Source organism: Pteropus vampyrus, unplaced genomic scaffold, assembly GCF_000151845.1.
Source record: "Pteropus vampyrus isolate Shadow unplaced genomic scaffold, Pvam_2.0 Scaffold170, whole genome shotgun sequence".
NCBI lineage: Eukaryota > Metazoa > Chordata > Mammalia > Chiroptera > Pteropodidae > Pteropus > Pteropus vampyrus.
Genome location: NW_011888951.1, coordinates 720,022 through 742,289, shown reverse-complemented (window position 1 = coordinate 742,289; position 22,268 = coordinate 720,022). Strand labels below are relative to the sequence as shown.

The window sequence follows — 22,268 nt, the reverse complement described above, 5'->3', positions numbered from 1 at the left end:
GGAGGGACTTGTGTAGAATGGAGAGACTGGACTTAAACTGTATCTTAACAATATTTGATCTGGAACAAACAAGGCAAAATGCTAATCTGTTACGTCTGAGGGGTAGGTACATGGTTCTCATGTTATTCTATTATATTTTTTAAATAAATTTAAATTAAAAATAAAAATAAATACCATGGAAAGGATTTTATTCCCTAAGCAGATGAGTCACATGATTAGAATCGTGCTTTGGAAAACTCCCTTTGTCCTTATGTGGAGGAATTCTTATAAGAAGATAGAAGAAGGCAAGGATACCTGGTAAAGAGGCTATTGCAATAGGCTAAGAAAAAATTAATGAAGCCTGACATAAGTTAGTTGCCAGGGAGTAAAGAGAAGGGATGGATTTGAAAGCAATATATTTAGGAGATAATTTTGTCAATATACTGTCTTCTTCTTCTAACCTGGTATTTATTTATTTATTTATTTTTTACAAATGCCTCTCTTTTCTGCTTTTCGATTGAAGTATGACAGCAATAGACAAGTACATAAATCGTAAGTATACTGTTTCATCAGTTTTAACAAAATGACCACCACTCAATCAAGTCCTGTCTTCTTCAACATGCCCCCCAAAGGTAAACACAAATGTGACTCCCATCACCAAAGATGAGTTTTCCTGTTTTGAACTTCGTAAAAATGAATTCACACAGTATGTATTCTTTTGTGCCTGGTTTTATTCACTTGATGCTCTTCCTGTGGAATTCACTCATAGTGTTTTGCATAGCAGACATTTGTTCACATTCATTGCTATTCCTCATGCGAATATTTAATTCCGCTATTTAGTTATCCACTCAGTTGTTGATGGGAATTTGGGTTGTTTCCAGTTTGGGGTAGTTCTTCCATGAGCATTCTTGTACATACCTTTTGGTGAGATACGTATATCCTTCTGTTGGGTGTATATTTAGAAATTGTAGAATTTCTATATTTGTAGAATTTGTATATTTAGAATATGTAGAATTTCTGAGTGATAGCATATATATATTATTGGCTTTAATAGATACTGTCAGAATTCTCCAAAATGGTTGTACCAATTTACATCCTTACCAGCAGTAAATGAGAGTTCCAGTTATTTCACATCTTCACCAACATTTTGTATTATCAGGTTTATTGCTTTTTTTTCAAGTTAGACAAGAATGTCAATCAAAGTATATAATGATATCTCATTGTGACTTATTATTTGAATTTTCCCATGACTAATAAAGTTGAGCATGCTTTGTTTATCTTTCATTTCTATATCCTCAGTTACAAAATTTTAAAAAATGGGTTCTTTTTCTTATTCATTACTATTGACAAAACTGTTTTGGCATTTTTAAAAGTTACCAAAGCCTGACTGACACTTAACATTCATCTCTCATATCTGGGGCCACCCACTCCATGTCTTTTTAAAAGGAGCAGAGATTCCTATTATGATTGTCTGTACTCCTGTTTTATGAAAATTGCAAAGGGCTGTTAAATAATTTAATCATTGGGAGGATTCATGCAGAAGCTGGAATTTTTTTTCAGAGTTCGATGTTCTAGAAGTTCACACCAGGAAGGGAGAGGGTTCACATGAAAGTCTTTCTGATTTATTCCGTTTTTGCTCCCACACATTTCTTATGGGTCTTTCCTCCCCTTATCACACTATCATAATTATTTATTTATTTACTCATTGATCTCTTCTAAACCTACATTTAGCAGGGCTTTTTCCATTCATTTTGTTGGTGCAGAGGAGTAATATAAACAGGCTTTGGCCCTAGGTAGATTTCAGGGAAACCAACCACAAATAGGACAGGTCTTACTGCCAAAATCTCTCTTCGTTCTCTATAGCTTTTCTTCCTCACATTCATCTTAGTTCTTAAGTACGTATTTGTGTGATTAATCGAGTTTTTGCATTCTCCTCTAGCCTATAAGCCCCTTGAAGCTGAGATCTCATCCTTTTTAGCCATTATCCTATCTCATGTGTTTACCAGTGCCTGGTACACAGGAGATAATTAATATTACCAACTGAAATGGTTCGGATCTGAATCCCAGAGCTGCTCCATTGTATGACATGCCTCTGTCTTTCCTTAAATCCCCATGAAAAGGAATGTGTCTTCTTGAGACTAGTTTAGTCTGTCGAGTACTATTGGAAAAGTGTAAGAAAAAGTCTAGGATACTAGAAGACTTGGGGTTTGGTCTCACCGGTTCCTCCATTAACTTGTTGTGTGTCTCTCTGCCCCTGCCAGCAAGTCATTTTGCCTATCTGGGACTTTGGACTCTGGCCTCAAGGGACTCTCTAGCTTTATCCTGGAGCCCAAAGTTGTATTTCCACTTTCAGCAAAATGCTAAGAAAGTGCTGAACTAGTACAGGGGCCCGAATGGGGCTTGTCTAGCAGCAAAAAGCGGGCTGACCAGGAAAGGAAGCCATGAGCTGCATGAGTGTATTCCCAGGTCCTGAAACCAAAAGGAGTTTGCTGGCTTGACTTTGAAATTGCTTGGGACCGATGACTCCTTTGTCTTCCATTTTCCCTTTTGAACAAGAATGTCTGTGAGTGTTATTCTATAACTATCCTATCACTGAATTTTAGGAGCAGATAACTTATTTCTTGAGTTTCATAAGTTTACATATGGAGAGCAAATGTGGATTAAACCCAGAACCTCATCCTTACCTGATTTAGATAATGTAGTTTGGATAATGAGATTTGAGACTTTTGAGTTGATGTTGTAACATGTTGAGATTTGGGGGGATGTTGGGATCTGGTGAATGAATGTATTTTTCATGTGGGATGGATGTGAACCTTTGGGGTCCAGAGGGTGAACTGGCAAAATAATGGCTCCCTCAAAAATGTCCATGTCCGAATATCTGGTATCTGCTAATACGTTATGTGACATGGCAAAGGAGAATTAAGGTGGCAGATGTAACTTGGGCTGCTAATCAGCTGACCTTTACATAGGTAGATCATCTTGGATTATATAAGTGGGCCCAGAAGAGAACCAAGAGATGGCAGAGTGAGAAGGACGAGTCTAGTGTTGCTTGGCTTTAAAGATAAAAGAAATGGACCAGAAACCAAGGAAGGCAGGTGACCTCTAGAAGATGGACAAGGCCAGGAGACAGCTTCTCCCCTAGAGCCTCTGAAACTGTAAGATAATAAGTTTGTATTGTTTTAACCCACCAAGTTCGTGGCAATTTGTTTGAGCAGCAAAAGGAAATGAATACAAGTCCTGGCCTGCAGTTTACTCTTCTAGGATCTTAGACAAGCTGTTTGATCTTTACATTCCTTAGTAATCCTTATTTCTCAAAATAATAACTGCTATAAGGATCAAAAGTGACAAGTAGGCAGAAGTGCCAGGCATACTGGTAGCTCAATAAATGTGCATTTCCAGCTTCCCTTTTTCTCAGTTGAGGAAACACAGGGAAGGAAATCAAGGCCAAAAGTCACTCTCAGCTGCACCCTCCCTTCCTTTGATGCTGGCTGCATGAAGGACGCCTTCAGTGAGCTCTCCGAGCACACCTTATCTAGAGTGCTGCTTGAGATCTGCCTTTGGGGGGCCCCCGTAGCTCTTCCCTCCCTGGTAAAACCCCCTTTAGAATACAAAAGCTTTTTAGAAGAGCCTGAGATGGGAACAGAACCAGAGCCTCACTTGACAAACAGGCTTTCAGAGATGAAAGAGCAGCTTAGACATCTGTATTCACAGGATGGCCACCATGTTTCAGGAAGTCGTCCCCTGAGGTAAGGCAAGCCCATTCAGAGAAGGACCTGCTAGTCCACCTCCTCTTATCCACATACTCAAGACAGACACCCCTCAAACATTTCAGGCTTCTGCCTCCTTAATTAGTTGTGTTATGAGCTTTTATTTAAAAAGCACATCTAATACAAGTATAGTTTCGCAGATACAAGTTTTCACTTTGTATTCTACAAAAGTCTTTGAATATTATTCTCTTTACAAAATGGAACCTTACAAAAATACTGACAATTTAATGTTTTTATACAGTTTTCCCTAGTTGTTGTTATTTCTTTTATTGTAAAACAATGTCTACCACAGAACTACGATATTTTAGTTGATATTAAAAAAAATTAACTCAATGCTTTTTTAAGCAGCTAATGTAAATAACACAGGTCGAGACACAGTTTATAATCATAGTGGATATAGCTAAAATTGTTTCAGAAATAATATTTTACATAGTTAACTTTTAATGTTTTATACATTATTTATATAATATTTATATATAAAAATCATAGCTTGCTATAAGTTGAAATGAAAGGACGGCTTCTGTGGTAAGGATGTGCTTGTGGTTGATCCATGTGGTTACGTTTAGCCCTTTGAAAGGTTTGCATGTGAGATCTGAAAGCATTTGTTCCTTCCTCCTTTCCTCAAAGGTTCAGTAGAAGGGGTCCCTGTCTACTGCCTAGAGTGGGACCCTTGTGTGGGAGGACACATATGGATAGAGGATGAGGAAAACTCTCTACGGAGATTTAACCCATGTGTTCTGCCCAGCAGAACCTACCAAGAACTGTCCTAGAGATCAACCCCAAGACAATAGTGCTTTACACAGCTTAGCAAAAGTGACTCCCACAGAGACCCTCATTGGCTCCATGATCTAGAAGGGTAGCCTCTCAGGCACGAGACCGTCTACTACTCTGGCTCATTCTGACTTCGAGTAACCAAAAGTTTGGTTCGTTTTTCATTTTTGCCCCTTCACTCCCCCAATTCTTCTATGGAAGGCTGCTTTCCATCAGCCAGTGGCGGACCACGCTGTGGCTCGTCTCTGGACCCTCACAGGAAATCCTGGTGGGTACAGAGCAAGGATTTCACGGGAGAAAGCAGTAACTGCAGCTAACCGTTACTAAGTGTGCAAGTGCCCAGGTGATTGATGTACACAACATCAGCATTCTGCAACTGACGTTTTGGCATCACAGGATGATGCATCAAAAGAAGACAAATGAGGGCCTGTACCCTCTATCTCTTCTGAAATTGTGCTATTTGTGAAATTCACTCATCCACAAAGAGTCTCCTAATTGCTAACATGGGGGACGGTGGTTGGCCTATGGGCTGGGAAGTGAGTGATAAGGCCTTAGGTCTAGGAATTTGGATTCAGGATCTGATCGCTTGACTGAGCAAACCTGCTCTTTCCTTACGTTAAAACAAAACAAAACAACAACAACAACAAAAAACAAACACCAAAAACTTCCTGAACCAAAGTCACAGTAGGAGATAGAGTGGTGTGGACAGAGAGACACAAGAGGGGAGCCCCCCGATGGCTATTTTCTTGATTCAGTGCTATTTCGGGCATCGTGTGCTACAATGTGAATTTGAGCTTTTCTTACAGGTCTGGGGTGCCTCAGTCACAAGGTGACTGGCCGACTCTACTCAAAACATTTTGGTGTCTGTTCCAGAACCAGCCCGTGTTCACTAGAACATGAACACTTAAACCAATTGCACATCCAGGATTCCAGCAGTTGGTATTAGTTTGCTGTTGTTTCCATATAGGTGAACACTACCTATTCTGGAAGGCCACAAAGTAAGACTTTTTTTTTCCTTTTTAAAAATCAGTCAGGCAAAAAGTTTTTCCCTACATTCTACTGTCTGATGAGATTGGAGAGCAGCAAGACTTTGCTGTCAGCAGTCATTTTACAGAAACAGCTCAGGAGGCAGCTGGCACCTACACCATGTTGTGGTGATTGTTCCTGTCAATAATGTCCACAGGTGAAAGGATTTCCTTCCTGATCGCAGGGGGAGGCAGGGCGAGTGTCACCTTGGTCTTGAAGAGGTCGGACACGAAGAAAACCTAGAAGCACAAATCAGAGATCCAAATCAGTAATTGAAATCTGGGGTTTGGGGACAAGCAGAGGGAAGGTGATAAGAGCATGGATTTCTGGAAAAGGGGGCCTCGAAACATAGATCTTAGAATAGGGAAGCACCACAGAGGTCTTATAGTCCAGCTCTTATTGTACATATAGGGAAACGGAGGCCCAGAGAGGGTCCGTGACATGCTCCATGTTGCACAGGTGTGGTAGAAATAGAACTCAGTTCTATGGACTCCCAGCCCAGTGCACCATATCTGCAACCCCCACTTCTATATTTCTCAAGGCAAATGAACAACAGTGAAAGATATGTTCCTAAACAAAGGAAGCAAGTCATAATTAGTCAGTCATTAATCCACAATATTTTCCCTTTCCTCATAAAGGACTCTAGAGTGTAACCAAAAGAGATCAGCCACTATGAATTCTTATCAGCAGGAGCTGGAGTAAGGAAGCAGTTGTTACCACTTTTCCTGGAAGTCCAGTGATATCAACAATTTGATGGGGGTTAAGAAACCAAAGTCTTGTACTGAGGGAGTCATCAACTAACCCGGAGGAAAGGTCAGTGAAAACTCTCCTATCACTCATCTCAAGTCCTTCCTCCCTCCGAGCATGCAACCTCACCAAGTCTCTCGTGAATCACTGAAAAATATTTACTGAACACCCACTTGCAAGGAAGGGTATAAGGATGGCTCAGGCATAATTCCTATCTCAATTAGCTTCTGATGAAAGATTCAAGAACTTGATGAGTTACTGGAGTAAGAAAAATTTATGCTTTGTATTACATGACAAAGTAAATACACAGACATCCATTTGAGCCAGTTAGCAACAGGAGTTTGTATTAAGTAACCATAAGCGGCACCTATCAGTCTTGTAATTAAGTAAGTAACACATGGCTGGGGAATAAGACACTTTCAAAGTTACTATATCTAACAGCTTTCTAGACGAAAAAGTCTTCGTCCTGCAGAGGGTAATAAGCTCTCTGTTAATGATGGCACTGTGACTTCATTCTGGATACATTCTAGGCAAGAAAATGAAATTCTTAATGAGACTTCACCAATACCAAAGCTGTAGCAGCCGCAGCCTGGCCACACTAAGGACTTGGATCATTTGTTGAACCAACTGCCACAATGTCCCTTCCCTAGTAATAGAACTATCAACAAAGTGCCACAAAAATCAGCAAGAAACTGGTGGTGCCGATTACTCTAGGAGAATTGGGTGTCTTGAAGACAAAATTGAAACAGAGACTCAGTGGCCACCAAAAAAACCCTTGATACCCCTTGAAATGTTTACTCGTTATATATATTACCTACTCAAGCATTTAATTTTTTTTGTTAAAAAAAAAAAAAAAAGATAAGAAAAGATGGCCAGGCTATTTCTATGCTGCTATAAGAAAGTGAAATATTAGCCAAGAAACGTAAGCTTTTAATACATTTACAATCTGAGAGCTATTGAATGTCGTACTTTGCAAAGGAAAAAAAATAACCTTTGTGTCCCTGTCTTTCTGTGGCTCAGAAAGATTCGTCTCCTAGCCAGAGCCGAACACGAGAACCAGGAAGGAAAAAACCTCTACTCAGCCCTGTCAGGAGGTTTTAGGCTTCCCTGCTCAGGAACCTTTATGAGAGCTCAGAGAAGGGGTTTTCACATGCCCCCGGTATAAGTAAATACTACTTATAAACTTTTCAACTCTTCTCTGACAGGTACAGAGCCAATATTCTCTTCTCTACCTTCCCCTTCCTCCTTCACTGTGTCCATAGGAAGTTTTTGATTAATCCCTCCATTGCTGGCTTTCAATTCCACTTCTTCCAGTCCAGTAGCTAGCTCACCAAATAAACGCTCTTACAGCTCTCATTTCTGAGAGCTCTTTCTTCTAGCTTCCATCCCATCTGCTGAGGGCAACTATAGCAGGGGACAGTTTCCCTACCCTCAAACAAACAGACCCTTTTCAAGACCCTTACTCTCCTAGCTTATTTCCCAATTTTAATTTTCTGAGCGTGTACCCACTATATACTAGGGTTTCCATTTCCTAACTGAAAGATAGGAAGAATATGAAAATTAAAGGCAGTAATAAACTTGAGAAGACCTAAACCTGTGTCTGGTACTTAGTTCAAGAAAAGGTGTTCCTTTCTGTAATGTTCCGGACACTGAAGTAATGACTGGATCTAGAGATAGCCATGCCCTCCTATGTCTCCAAAATGGCTTATCAGTGTTTCTTTCTAGATGGGAGCCTTCCTGAGGAAGGATCCCCGGACCTAAGTCACCCTGTATCACCCACAGCACTCAGCATTGAGCCTTGCACACACCAGGGGCTCAGTAAATGTTTGTTGTTGAATTTCTAAACTCCTCTCTACTGGAAGCAAGCACTCTGGGCCTTAGATCCTATTGGCATATACAACACCTACAGACTTCTGGGGAACCACATTCTCACACACCACGTGCACACAGCCAAGCGGCAAGATGAAAAGCCGAGTTAGGACTGGCAGAATCCCCCGCCCCCCTCAAGCTGCATTTCACTTTCAGCATGGCTTGAGGTTACACAAACACTTTTGGGGGGTCATAAAACACGATCCTGTCAAGACTGAAACAGGGCTCAGTCTTCCTAATGCTTGAACAGCAGAACACCAAAAGAGCTAATAAGAGCGAAAACTTTTTGGCTTGGAACAGTTCCATTTCCTGCAGAAGATGGTCTCCACCCAGAAAGAAAACCCGGAGGCCCAGGCTGGGAAGGGTCTATATTAATTAGCGAGCTATCTTAGGTCTGTGGAACAAACTCACTGCCAGCCAGAATCCCACTCTGCAGATCTTCTCTATTGTAAGAAAGAGCACATTGGACAATAATACATGGTCTCTGCAAACATGAAATCTATACCTGAAGCACTGAAAAGAGTTCTAAGTTACACTACCCTGAGCGTATACTTTCAATTCCATCTCTCCTCGTTTGCATTTTATAAATTGCTTTTTTTGAAAAATGCAATCAGTAAACACTTATTGAACATCTGCTCTGTGCCAAACTCTGAGATTATAAAAATAGATGTACATAAGACAGTGTCCTTTGCCCTCCAAGAGCTCACAGGGCAATGAGGGAGAGATCCCAGTAAACAGACCACTACAATGCAGCATTTTAAGGATTATGATGCGGGGAAGCGAGGGTGTTAAGGAAGCACAGACATCTAACCTAGGATGAAGGGGAGGAGAGAGGGCCTTAGAAGGCTTTCCCCAAAGGAGGTATATTTGAGCTTAGCTTTGAAGGATAAGTAGGAGTTAGCCAGGTGGTGAATGCCAGGAATGTTGTTCTAGGCAAAGGGAGCAGCGTGTGCAGGGGCACAGCAGTGAGAGTACAGCACGTTCGGGAGCTGCAGGAAGCTCAGCATGGCCAGGGCCAAGCGGTCAGTGAGGCTGGAGAGAAAAAAGCCAAATCTTCAGAAGCCTCCTAGGACATGTTAAGGAATTCAGACCTTATTCTCTTGGCCTTAGGAGCTGTTGTCAAGGCCGCAACAAGGGAGCAGCATGTGGAGAAGACTCCCACTAAGACCATGATGGTATCTAAGATGGAGAAGGAGTTAGAAAGGCTGAAGAGAGCCTGAAAGCAGGGGTACCAGTCAGGACACTATTGCAGAATCTAGAAGAGGATGAGTCCCGAACTACCGCCATGCAGCGAAGACAAACGAGAAGAGATGACTTTTGAAATGTTGAGGACAACTGCAGTAGGTAGAGGTATACGTGTGCAGAGAGAGGTAATGCCTTTCTCTCTGTTCTGTTTTCACCTCTAGAAATCTTTGCACTTGTTTCCATCAAAACTCTTTAAGCTGGGGTAACTGCTAGTGAAAAAAATTATAGCTCTGCTTTCCTCTGACTTATAATATTTTGGCATCCTTTGAATTTATCTTGGGTAGATGGTTCTGACCTCCTCCTGGGTCAGAATGGCAGGCTCTCCTGTGATCCAATTTACCCAAGCACTCAGGAGAATGTAGCCCTTCCATCAAGAGCAAAACAACGCACAAACAAGGCAACTCCAGACTGGAGGGATCCCATTTACTGTGATGAGGTGCTAAGACATGTACAGTAAGTCTGCCTGAAGTAGCGACTGTCATTATTACACCATTGTGTCACCATCACCCACTCCCCATCCAATACACCCAGCACTGGTAAAAGCTTTACTTTTTGGAGGAGGACAGACTTGTCTTCAAATCCAAGTGTTGCCATTATCAGCTAATTACCTAAATGAGGAAATACATTACCTAGTTCAGAGGGTTACTCTAAGGATATATAACATAACAAAAGGTACAAGTGTGGCACATCGCCTGGTGCACAGTAAAAGGTAAATAAACAAGAGCCATCATCACTGGCTTGTGTGTTCAGTGCCTACTCATACAAAGTCACTTCTCTTCCCCTTCCCCTTGTGTGGAAAGTGAAGAAGAGATGGAACTAGAAAAAAGGAAAAAAAGAGAGAAAAAAATAGGAATAGTGAATGAGCATGTGAAAGCCCGTACAGATTCAAGCCAGACATGAAGACCACGTACATAATGGGAATTTTCCATCAGGTAGATAGGACTTGCTCTCAAAGCCCTATAATTTCTGGGGCTATTTTGGAGAACAAGTCAGCACAATCAACAAGGAAGAAGCTCTGATATCTTGTTGCCGGCATTCACTGGCTCTGGAGATGCCAGCCTCCCAGAGTTCCTGTTAGGGCAGTGACTGGCTGGTGGTCACCAAGAATCTAGCTGGCTAGAAATGAGTTGTCTGGTGACAGCCAGGTTTCTACTCCCATTGCTGTGAATGGACAAGTCAGCAAATTCTCAGGGTCATTTTAATATCAGATTATGATAACGAAATTGTCCTTTATATGTTTCTGGAGTTCCTGAGTGTTTCAACTCCTGAGAGGGTGTAAGTGAACTCCCCGAAGACAAGGATCATGTCCTTACTCACCAGGATGTTTTTAAAGCCCCTGTTAAACTTAGATGCCAGTGCAGATCAGATAAGTATAAAAGCATAAGAATCTTGGAGTTTTTGAACCAGAAGAAAACCAAGAGTTGCCTATTCCTGTATTTCTCAAAGTGTCGTCCTCAGAATGTCTATTTCAGAAGCAGCTGGGTGCTTCCTGAAAAAGCAGAATCCTGGGTCCACCCCAGACTTACTGAAAGTGTGGCCTGGAATCTGCATTTAACAAACACTATTGGTGTTTGTTACACAGACTAAAGTTAGGAGAGCCATTAGTGGGCGATCCGTAAGGATGAATATATTATCTCAAATCCTAGACCTGCCACTTTTTGGCTGTGTGTCTTAGACATCTTGTAATCTCTTTGAGAGTAGCTCCTTTATTTATATACCGGGCTTCATTAATACCCTACTTGAGCCACCCTTACTTTCTGTATGTCACAAATCATACTGAACTTCTAATGACCTTCTGTCTTAGCATTAGGCATAGGGTGTAATACATAACGCTTTAAATGCTATGTCATGTTTCCCCTTTAGACTGTGAGCTACTCAAGGGAATGAAGTGTGCTCAGAGCCCAGTAATTATAGTCCTCAACTAATCTAGTCCACCCCCATGTGGGGAGAGACACTATGTGCTGCTCCTTTTGCATACAACCTTGTTCCTGGGCCCTGGGATTTCCTTTTGGCAACGCCCTCTACCATAATAAGCCATCTATAGATTAAGAAATAATTTTTTTTTGCAGGAGAAAGCCTTGGGACATGGCTCACCCACATGCCTTAAGTATAGTAAGTGTCTGCAGAAAAGCCACCTTTGCCAGCCCTGTTTTTAAACTAAAGGGGAGTTACTCAACTGCAATCATTACTTCAATATGTAAAGTGCTTTCAGTGGCTTTTGGCACTGAGAATTTGTGTGATTTCCTAATGTATCTGAGAGAGAAAGAGTATCACGCTAGGAGTCAGGATCTAGTCCCAAAATTGCTACTGCCGTGTGACCCAGGCTAAGCCATACTCTTGTCTAGGCTTGACTTTATACAAAACAAAGAGGTTTATGATTTCAGATGATGGATCTGCACTGTATTTTGTGCAAATGTTACTTAAAAATCTACCTTTCAATAGTTATTGTAAGGCTCAAATGTGAAAGCACTAATAAAGAGCTATTCAAATCCTACCCAGTTACCATCATTCACGATCATTTTACTACTGAGTGGAGTAAAGGTAATCCCCAAAAAAGAAGGAAAATTGGAGCAGCAGAGGAGAGAAAGTTGCAGGAAATTCTAAAGGAGAGTAGAGATCCGTGTCCTGCTGAGGAGCCTCACAAGAAGACACTTCTAGGCTATTGTGAAAAAAAGGGTTTCTGGTAAGGAGGACTCAGAGGGCTGACAGGTTTGTCAATGCGGTGCTAGATCCAGCAGAAGCCATAGTTCAGGAAGGTGGTACTCAAGGATGACAGGGGCCGGCCAATGGCAGACCCCCACTCCCGGAAACTCCTCTTTTTGAGGCTAGAAGGGTAAAGGGGGCCACTATTTATTGAGCTCATCTCCCCCATTATCCCACAAGCTCCATTGTTTTGAATTTGTAGAGTCACAGGACATACCATACTCTCACCTATCTGGAAGTTTGTGTTATTTCTTCTGCATGAAACACCCTTCTCTTTTAGATCTCAAAGATAATGTCTACTCATCTTTGAAGAACCACTTCATCTAACAATTTTTTCTAGTCTAACAGTCTCAAAAAAAAAGAACTATCCCCTCTGTTGTGCCCACACTGCTCCCAGCTGAAGGTCTCATCCTAGCAGCTATGCCCTTCAATTGTACGTTCGTTCACATGTTTGTCCCCCTAGATTAGTGTTTTTCAAACTGTGTGTCACAAATCATTAGTAAGTTAACCAAATTGACATACGAGGTGGTCACCACCAGCGTTTCTAAAAGTTAAATTAAAAATATTAGAATGTATCACACAGCAAGGGTAAGCCTTATTTTATGAAATGTTTTAGTTATGTGTGGGTGCCTCCATTGGGTTATGATGTAAAATGTATTTATTATGGATTGTGGTCAAGTCTTGGAAAGCTATTGCACTCTAAGCTCTTTAAGGACTAACTCTTTCTAGAACCAAATCTTTAAACAAAGCCTAGTACTTAACACATAATACACATTCAATCAATGTGTTGCATGTGCCAAACACAATACATCTTTTATTCACTGAATCCTCAATCCAAAGATCATCTAAAGTTATTACCGTCCCCACTTCATAGAATGGGGAAAAGTGGCTGAAAGGAAATGACTTCCCCAATATGCTTAACTGGCAAGTATCAGGAATACAACTCCCCTTTCTGATTCTCTGCCTCATCATCCACCCCCATCCATCTCAGCAGGGGAATGCAAAAGGAGATTTTAGAAGGACTTTGCAAACTGTGCAAAGGTACCATCACCCTCTATTACAGGTCAAAGTTTACCTCTGCCTTTGCTTCCTTCTCTCTCCCACATTCACACCCCTGCCCACCTGAGTGAGAGCCTGAGTGGCAAAGAGCTAGGCTTTTGCAGGGCCAGAAGAGATTTGAGAGGTCATTTCATCCATTCCCCTGTGCCCAGGCAGAGTAGAAGCAACTCAATGGGAAGAGATGGTAATCTCACCTGTTGGAGAAGAGAGACCTCACAAATTCATGGCATAGACCGAGCATGTTTGGAATTTACTGCTTTAGTCCTTTGAGATAGATAGTCCCTTGGGCTCTGGTTCCTACTCTGCCACTGTGTCCCTGGGCGTGTCACACTCTCTCTGTACCACAGTTTCCTCTTGAGGGGGTTGTCATCACTGAACTCTTCTTCACATTCACATTCTTGCTTGCCTCTTTACCTCACTAGGGCAAAGACAAAGAATGCCCTGCCCTGCCCTACATCCTGGAGGAAGATAGCAGCACACAAAAGAGCGACTGCTAGCGGAGCCCCACCTCCTGGGAAGAGGAAAACCAGGAAAGACTCTGCTGTGTGTTTATGAAATTCACAAGCAGCTGCTTCCTCTGCTGCACTCACAGCAATGGCGGCCTGGCCCTGCGCTGACCCCTTCCAGGGCCCCATAATTTGCCATCTGTTAGAGGGTCAAGGGAGGAGGTGACCAGATAGGCCAGTTGTCACCAGACAGGAAAGGAACTGATGTCTGTCCCTTCATCCAAGTCCCTGGATTACTCCAGGGGGTGGGTATGGTGAGCTCAGTTGTAGAGTTCACATCTTGATAGGAGTGACTCTGTGTGTGTGCGCACGCATACGCGTGCTCATGCGCATACACACGCACATGTAGGAGGGAGAGGGACTGAGGAGGCCAGTATGTGCCTGTGTTTACACTGGCCTGTCTGTGTGTCTGTGGTTCTGAGTGCAGGTGAGAGATGGAGAGGATGTATCTGGGTACGACTAGGTCTGTCCATGTGCCTGTGGGTCTCTCTGGGCGCTGGCTCTCAACTTTTGTCCTATGTACCTCCATCCACGTGTATGAATGTGTGTATCGGTGTGTGGGCCTATCTGATCCTATGTGCCCATATATATATTCGTATTGAGTCCATGATGCTGTGTAGGTTTTATGTCTGTGTTGGGTGCCATTGTCTTCCTTCTCTGAAAAGGGTTTAACTAGTGAGCCGTCATGGGGAGGAAACCAAACCTGCTTCTATTTGGCATGTGATGTTTGTCTAGACATGTCTGCTTGCTGTGACAGGACTTACTCTCAACAGACCCAGGTAAAAGTGCTTGGCTGTCTTGGCCTGATGCCTAAGGCTCTGTGGTGACTAAGCCAACATTCTAGGATGATGCACTACGGGAGCTTAAAGACGTGTCATGATCTCCTAATAGAGGCCACCTTCATGAGCATTATAGGAAAATGGTTCCATATCAGAAGACAAGTCCAGCTCAGTTATTACAAAGTCAGTTGTGCCATAGAATCTCTGGCAGAAGGCCACGGAGCTCCAAGATCAGGGCTTCCAAGATCAAATTCAGTCTAGGAAACTTGGCTCAGAAGGGAAGTGTCTTGCCTGAGGTCACAAGCTAATTGTGTCAGCTACTGTACTAGGTGCTGAGAATGAGTAACCAGAAAGTTAAGCCACAGATTCTACTATTAAGGCACCACATATCTAGCTGGGGAGACAGACATATGAACAGACAGTTATGACAGAACCAAGATAAATACCAGAGCAGGAAAAACATGCAAAGGGCCATGGGAGCACCAGAATGAAGTTAGACAATTCTGCCTTCAGGGAAGACAGGGAAAGTATGGTAGACTAAACAAAGTCCCCCAAAGATGTCCCTGTCCTAATCCCCAGAACCTATAAATATGTAACCTTACATAGCAAAATAGACTTTGCAGGGGTCACTAAGTTAAAGATCTTAAGATGGAAAGATTATGCTGGGTTATCCAGGTGGGCCCAAGGTAATTACACAGGTCCTCATAAGAGAGAAGCAAGAAAGTCAGTCACAGAAGGAGACATGGCAATGTAAACAAAGGCCAGAGAGAGGAAAGGAAAGATTTGAAGATGCTGTGCCGCTAGTTTTGAAGATGGAGGAAGGAGCCACAAGCCAAAGAATATAGGCAGCCTCTAGAAGTCACAAAAGTCAAGAAAACATATTCTCTCTCTCTAGTGCCTCCAGAAGGAACGCAGCCCTGCCAACACCTTGACTTTAGCCCAGTGAGACCCCTTTTTGAATTCCCAAGTCAAAAACTATAAGAAAATGAATTCGTATTGTTTTACGCCGTTAAGTTTGTGGTCATTTGTTACAGCAGCAGCATGAGAAACTAACATAGAAGGCTGGATCAGAGCTGGGGTGAATCTGGAACCATGCTCCATCAATGGGGACAGCTATGTAAAGTAAGAGCTCAGTGTGTCAGAAAACAGTGACAAGTTTGATGTCCCTGGAGAGGAGCAGGAGATGGGGCCCTTAAAGAAGGCTGCGTCTGGCAGAGAGGGCATGTGTCCAACCACTTCCTGGCTTCTCCATCTTCTTTCCCTGTAACTTAACCCTTATTTTTTTTTCTTGTGTATATATGTATATATTTTTAATTTTTTAATTACAGCTGACATTCAATATTATGTTATATTAGTTTCAGGTGTACAGCATAGTGGTTAGATATCATATAATTTACAAAGTGATCCCCCTGATAAGTCTAGTACCCACCTTGCACCATACATAGTTATTACAATATTATTAACTATATTCCCTATGCTTTATTTCACATCCCCATGACTATTTTGTAACTGCAAATTGGTACTTCTTAATCCCTTCACCTTTTTCATTCAGCACCCCTAACCCCTCTCCCATCTGGGAACTTAATCCTTCTTAGTCTCTTCAGTGAGGACAATAATGGATATAGGATTCAACATAGGATTTGCGGGGGACTGAAGAAGATGATCTGTATAAAGTGCTTAACGTAGTGGCTGGCACCCTGAACTCTCAATACACATTACAAATATTATTTCTCTGTTAAGTTAATGGGAGTTCATTGGCAGAGTGGGAAATGGACTCTGGGTTCTTGGCACTCCGTGCCATGACCTTGTACCGTACTGCACTGTCTCTTTCTTGGTCCTCCTAGCCAACCACTGTGTTTCAAGATCTATTCAGTATAGCCATATTTATGGATGATAAAAGAACTTGGCTTTTCCTGGGTTTTACTTGGACAGTCTATAAGACTTAGCAGAGCAGGGCCACAGGTTCCTGCCTAGGCTGTGAGAGCTATGCTGAACAACTCCAAGAAAGCATCTGATAAAGCTGTAAAACCTGTGAGGCAGACACCCTTTATCCTCTTCGCATGTCCCTCTCCTGAGCATGTGTTGTCCTCAGATGGCCTCTTAGTCCCCCAGTCCCATTTCTAGGGTCTCGAGCTTTCTCTGTTTTCCTCACAATCAAAACCGCTACCGCAGATCTTACAATGGGAAAGAACCCCTGCCTTCTTTTTCTCAAGCTGAGCATTCGAAAGCTCCTACGCTGACTAGCCACAGTTCCTTGCCCTGGCCTCTCAAATGGCTTAAATGAAGTGGATCACTCAGTGCCGTGATTCCAAGCCATTCAGGACCACAAGTTCCTGAGTATCAGGTTGGGTGTTAGGCATTTGGAAACAAATAATAAATAAGATTGAGTCCCTGCCCTCATGGATTTGCAGCTAAACGGACAAAAGACAAGGGAAGATATTTATCACCCCTTTCCAAACCACCTTTACCCTGTAGAACAGGCTTTCAAACTCAAGGCAATGAATGACTATACTAGTTCATAGGGTTGGGAAGGCCCTTGTGACACCTTTAAATTATGCTCTTTAATCAGCTGTCTATGCTGCTAATGCCTCAGGTTAACTCTGGCTGACCTCAGAGCCAGTGATCATCCTTCCTTGCCAAGTGCAGAAGGCAAAGCTTTGGAGTCAGTGAGCATCTGAGAGCAGGTGTCAATTAGCTCTGACCTTGGATGACTTGAGTCATCTCTTTGAGCCTCAGTTATATTATCTGTAAAATGGCTTCATGGGCCTAAAAGGAGACAATGGGAAAAGGATCTAGAACAGTGCCAACACAGAGTAGGAGCTTTACAAATGCTAAAACTAAATTCCTATCCTGTGCTATAGTGGCCAAACAGGATAAAAAGTCAGACTCTTCATTTCCCTTCTCGAAAATAAACCCTGGTCATCCTGGACATTTATTCTAATTGTGCTCAGCCAGTGCTCTGGGATAGAAAAGAGAGGAAGGCTATGATAGATGCTCCCATCTTTTAACTTTTTTAAATTGGGGGTGCAGGTGACTCTAATTAGGGCAGTGGTGCCAATGAGGAAACACAATAGCAGGCCCTGTGGGGCTCCTCCTGCAGAGAAGGGCACAGTCAGCAAAGGGTTACCCTTTAGTGCATACACCCATCCCCCACTGTCACTTCACATTAAAGGGCCAAGCATCAGAAAACAAGCATGTCAGTGACAGCTGCTCTCATTAACAGCTTGCTCCCCCAATTTCTCTCCCTACTGGCCTTGACTGAAAGGGGGGGGGGGGCGCGGGGACAATGAATAAAGCCATCAATACAGTCAGTTCCTCAGTTTAGGATTCCCACACCAGGTTGGAAAGCAGCTCAGATGCTACATTCTTCGTGGTACCCACTCTGATTGCCCCAACTCCCTGCCTTTCTCCTTGCCCACTGCACACTGAGTCAGGCTGTCGCCTGCCTGCTGAAACACCCTGTCTGTGTCTCAGTTATAGCCCCACTTTGTAACTCCTGTGCTTGGCCTGGCTATGAGAGCAACTAGACTGGGATCTCCTTGGAAGGAAGGGCTGTACTTTATTCATCCCTCTGTGTTCAAGAGAATGTCCCTTACAGTGTTCTCAAGAAAGGGTAGATCAACTCATTGACTCTAGCATTTTGCCAATTAAGCATGGATTTACTTACGCTGAGCTAGGACCCCTGAAAGGCCTTGGTGGTAAGAGGGAAAATAACATATATGTTACATACGGTCCCTGACTCCAAAAACCCACATTTTAAAGGGAAACGCACATTAACAATTTCAACATAGATAAATGCTATCCTAGAGGAATAGGAGAGGTTGCTGTATAGAGATGTGGGGCTGTACCCAGGCTTAGAAATCAGGAAAGGCTAGGGGCTGGTTTATATCTCTATTGTTCATAATTCTTAGTGTGAATGAGCAAGGGTTACACTAACATGCAACCTACATGTGGGGTGCTCAAACATCCAGCCATTACTGTATTATGAGATTCCTGATAGAATGGGGTGAGCTCCCCCGAGTAGGGCCCAAGAAAGCATAAATACTCAGGCATATTTGCTGAATAAGCCCCTCAAAACCTCTAGCATGCAGAAAAAGCAGAGATTCCTGAGGAGATGGAGGTTCAGAGAGGTGGAATACTTTATCCCACCCAACTGAGATCAGGCATGAAGTATGTGATAAGGGTAACCCCTTCACATTTGGAGCAAATCAGAATGTGACCCATCCCAAGGCCATTCTCTCTAGGGAGCTCTGTGATGGGTAAGGCCCTCAGACTGGAGGAGGCTTAGCCTTCACCAAACTCCTTCTTCTCCAGCCAAGATTGAGGTTAGAGTCTGACCAAGTGACCTTAAAGGTCACAGTGGGACAGATAGTTTTCCAAGAAGCTAAGAATTTCTACTGACTAGCAAGTGTCCACCAAAGCAGCATGTGAGCACTATGAGTCAGAGACTTAGGCTTGACATGTGACCTGGGGCAAGTTGCTTCCCCTCTCAAACCCTAAATGTCCTCATCAATAAAGTGGGTGAGTTGAACAATATATAAGCCCTCTTCAAATTGCGACATTCTATGAGCCCAAACACGCCATTGTTTAAGGAACAGAGGATTTACAGACCCTGCTGGATTAAAACTCACGAGCTTGAAAGAAGCAGTAATTATTCTCATTTTACTGACGAGGTCCTGGGGTGGAGTGACTCTTCAGATACCAAGCAAAGAAGAGGATGGAGAGCTCCCTGGCTTTGGTCACTGAGCTGGAAACATTTAACAAGCAGGCAGACCAGGGCTCTGCTTGCATACTGAGGACAAGATGCTACTTACTATGCAGCAGGCCACCAGGGCTCCTTGAGCAAATCCTGCCAGGACGTCGCTGGGATGGTGCTTGTGGTCAGATACGCGGGACAGTCCTGTGTAAAAGGCCATCATGATCAGGGTGAACTGCAGGAGGGGCCGGAGCAGACGGGCACCTCGCCAAGTGAAGCGGGCCTGCAGGTACAGCTAGAGGGTGGAGATAAAACAAACAGACACTAAGAGACTCGCCATTCACCTGCATTATAACACCAGGACGACATATACTACTTTTCCAGTAAATGGAACCATCTGGACCTTGGGTATGGCATATTGTAGAAACAGCATTCGACTTGGACATGACCTTAAGCCAGTTATTTAAACCTTGAGCCTTAGTTCCTGTACCAAAAACTAAAAAAGAAATGGAGCTTTTCTAGGGAGATAAGCTAGAGAGTTCTGAGGAAGATAATACATGGGAATGGTCTTAGCACATTGTCTGGCACATTTTAGACACTTTATAAATGTTAGTTCCCTTTTCTCTTCTTCTTAGTTGAAACTAATTAAAGAATAGTAACCAGGGTTAGTAAAGGTTTCTTCTTTACAACTGATGAAAACTCATTTAAGGCATTTGTGTTTTCCTGAAGATTATGGCTAGGCAGTCCCTATACCACCTGTTCCTCAGGATTGCCCATAGAAAGAAGATATTTGATGACGGGGAGGTTATCGTGAGTCACGAATGGATGCTTCTGCTTTAGAAGAAAGCAACTCTATCAAAGAACAAGTTTCTAAGTCATTCCTTGGGACTGTACCTTTTGAATCGGAAAGTAAGGAAACACATAAACCGAACAAACAATGCCAGAGAGCTTTCACAACAGAGGTTGACAGACACTGGGCTGGGTGGGGTGGGAGAGTAACCTGAAGAAAAATGGAGGAAAAAAAAAAAAAAAACCACCTCTGGCCCGAGCAAAAAAGTTGAAATGACGTCAACTGGGCATTGTCCCCTATAGTTATCTTGCTGCAGTTTCCGTTCTAACCTCTGGGCACAACCTACTTTCCAGGTTCCTGTGGGAACTTGGGAAACGAGGGGGAAGAGGCAACGGGACAAGGGGAACTTCCGAGTACAAATCAAAGCAAAGCGCTCGCTCAGAAAGACCAGGAGAAAGGGGAAGAGAGTGGAGGGGAGGGGGCTGGTGGCCTAAAGATAGACCCGTGGCAGTGGCAAAGGCATGACTCTGCCCTTCCTGAGACAAATGGACACCTTCCTTTCGGTGGTCAGGAAAGACCACTACACCAGAGGCCAGGGCTGAGAAGACAGAAGAGTGGAAGATTCCAGTCACTCTTATCCTTGCGGGAAGAGTGTCTTGCAGTGAATCCCCGATTACCTGGGAAACAAATTCAAAAACCCAGGCCTGGGAAACAGCAAGCAACTTTATAATTATTATGAAATTATATAAATGTCTTACTGAGAAATCTAAGACTAACAAATGAAAAAAATAACAAAGAGAATGCATCGATGTTGTTGGCTGTGAAACAAGTGATAAAAAAATCAATGGTTTTTCATATATATAAAAATAACCAATTAAAGACCTAAAAGAGGTAAAATCATTGTAATAGCAAAGGTGATTAAGTAAAATAGTAATTAACTTACAAAGAATCTCATAGGGTTTTTATAAAGTAAGGGTCATAAAGGACAATTTAAAAAGAGAGCTAGAATTTGTATTTACAAGAACATTCATTTTAAAGAACATTTAACTTACAAACTCATAAATTGACATGTAAATTCAATCAGACTCCCATAGATATCCTATAAATATTTGGAGAAAAACTTGAAAAAATTATTCTAAAAATAACCTAAAAGGCCAAACCTGGGAGCCCAAATAAGGGAGGAATAAAGTAAAATAAAACAAAACAAACAAACAAATAGATAAGCTAATAGATAAGCCAGTCAGCTAGCCAGGCACTATGATAGGTGCTAAGGACATAGAAATGGGAAGTTATAATTCCTGCTCTATGGAGCATACAGTTAGAGGGATACATGAAAACAAAAATAAGTGTGCTATGGGTTTTACAGGAACTATGAAAGAAGTTGGGGGGCAATTGCTAAGTGAAAGAGATACTTGACTTGAATCCTAAAGATGAATAGGTGTTTGCTAGGAGTTAAAGGGATAAAGCTGAAGAGGGTGTATGGGGAGCCAGGGGTGAAGGTTCATGAGAAACAGGGCTACAGAGGCAAGCAAGGGCTATTCATGAAGGGCACTGGATGTCTAACTAAGTAACTTGGCCTTTAATTAGTAGGCCAGTCTTTCTTAAACCATACTCCATGGAGTACTAAGGGCCTTTTTCAAAAAGACTGGTAAATGCTCTATACCAAATCCTATTTTTATCACTTACAATATTTATTAATTTTAGAGAACATCTACTTGTTGAGTCCCAAGTGAGACATGTTATTGTATGTAAGCAATGGTAAAAAACTGAATGGTTTTAAGCAAGGCAATCAGTACTGTAAAAAATACTCTGCAGGTTAAAGGCTAGTCCCTCATTTTAGTTGAAATGACCCAACAGCAGATTCTACAATCATGAATTAAAAGCTCCCTTCCTTCGGGGAGTCGAGCTGGGGATGGTGTTGGTGTAGCTCCAACTAACACAAGTCTTTGGGACAAAGGCAAATTCAGGGAATCGTCCACTTGTTCCGTGCCCACTATGGTCAGATCTCCCTCAAGCAAGTCTTGTCGATGGATGGGGTAGGGTAGATAACAGAAAGAGCACAGGTTTTCATTAGAAAAACCTCACTGAGCTTCAGTTTTCTCACACTTAAAATGAGCGTAACAACCACTTTGTTACAGGCTATACTATAGATTGGTGATAACATAGATGGAGTGCCTGTTGCCATATGATGCTCACTCAACATTTTATTTTTCTAATCACTTTTTAAAAATTTGGACCTAGCAGCCTCAAGATTTCCTAATTTCCCTCAACCGAAAAATCTGCAGGTCTTCAGAAAAATGCCTGTTTGAAATCCTCCAACACTTCCTCCTG

General features: G+C 42.5%; 1 protein-coding gene across 1 annotated transcript in view; it reads right to left on the bottom strand.

Annotated features, from left to right (window-relative positions):
* Nucleotides 1–5,533: 5,533 nt before the first annotated feature.
* Nucleotides 5,534–22,268, bottom strand: part of PLPP3 (phospholipid phosphatase 3) — a 76,410-nt gene continuing 59,675 nt past the window's right edge. The window contains exons 5-6 of the mRNA XM_011370418.2: nucleotides 19,266–19,442; nucleotides 5,534–5,782 (exon numbers count right to left, since the gene is read on the bottom strand). Of these exons, the coding sequence (XP_011368720.1) occupies nucleotides 5,657–5,782; nucleotides 19,266–19,442 (303 nt within the window). The 3' untranslated portion in view covers nucleotides 5,534–5,656. The remainder of the gene's footprint in view (nucleotides 5,783–19,265; nucleotides 19,443–22,268) is intronic.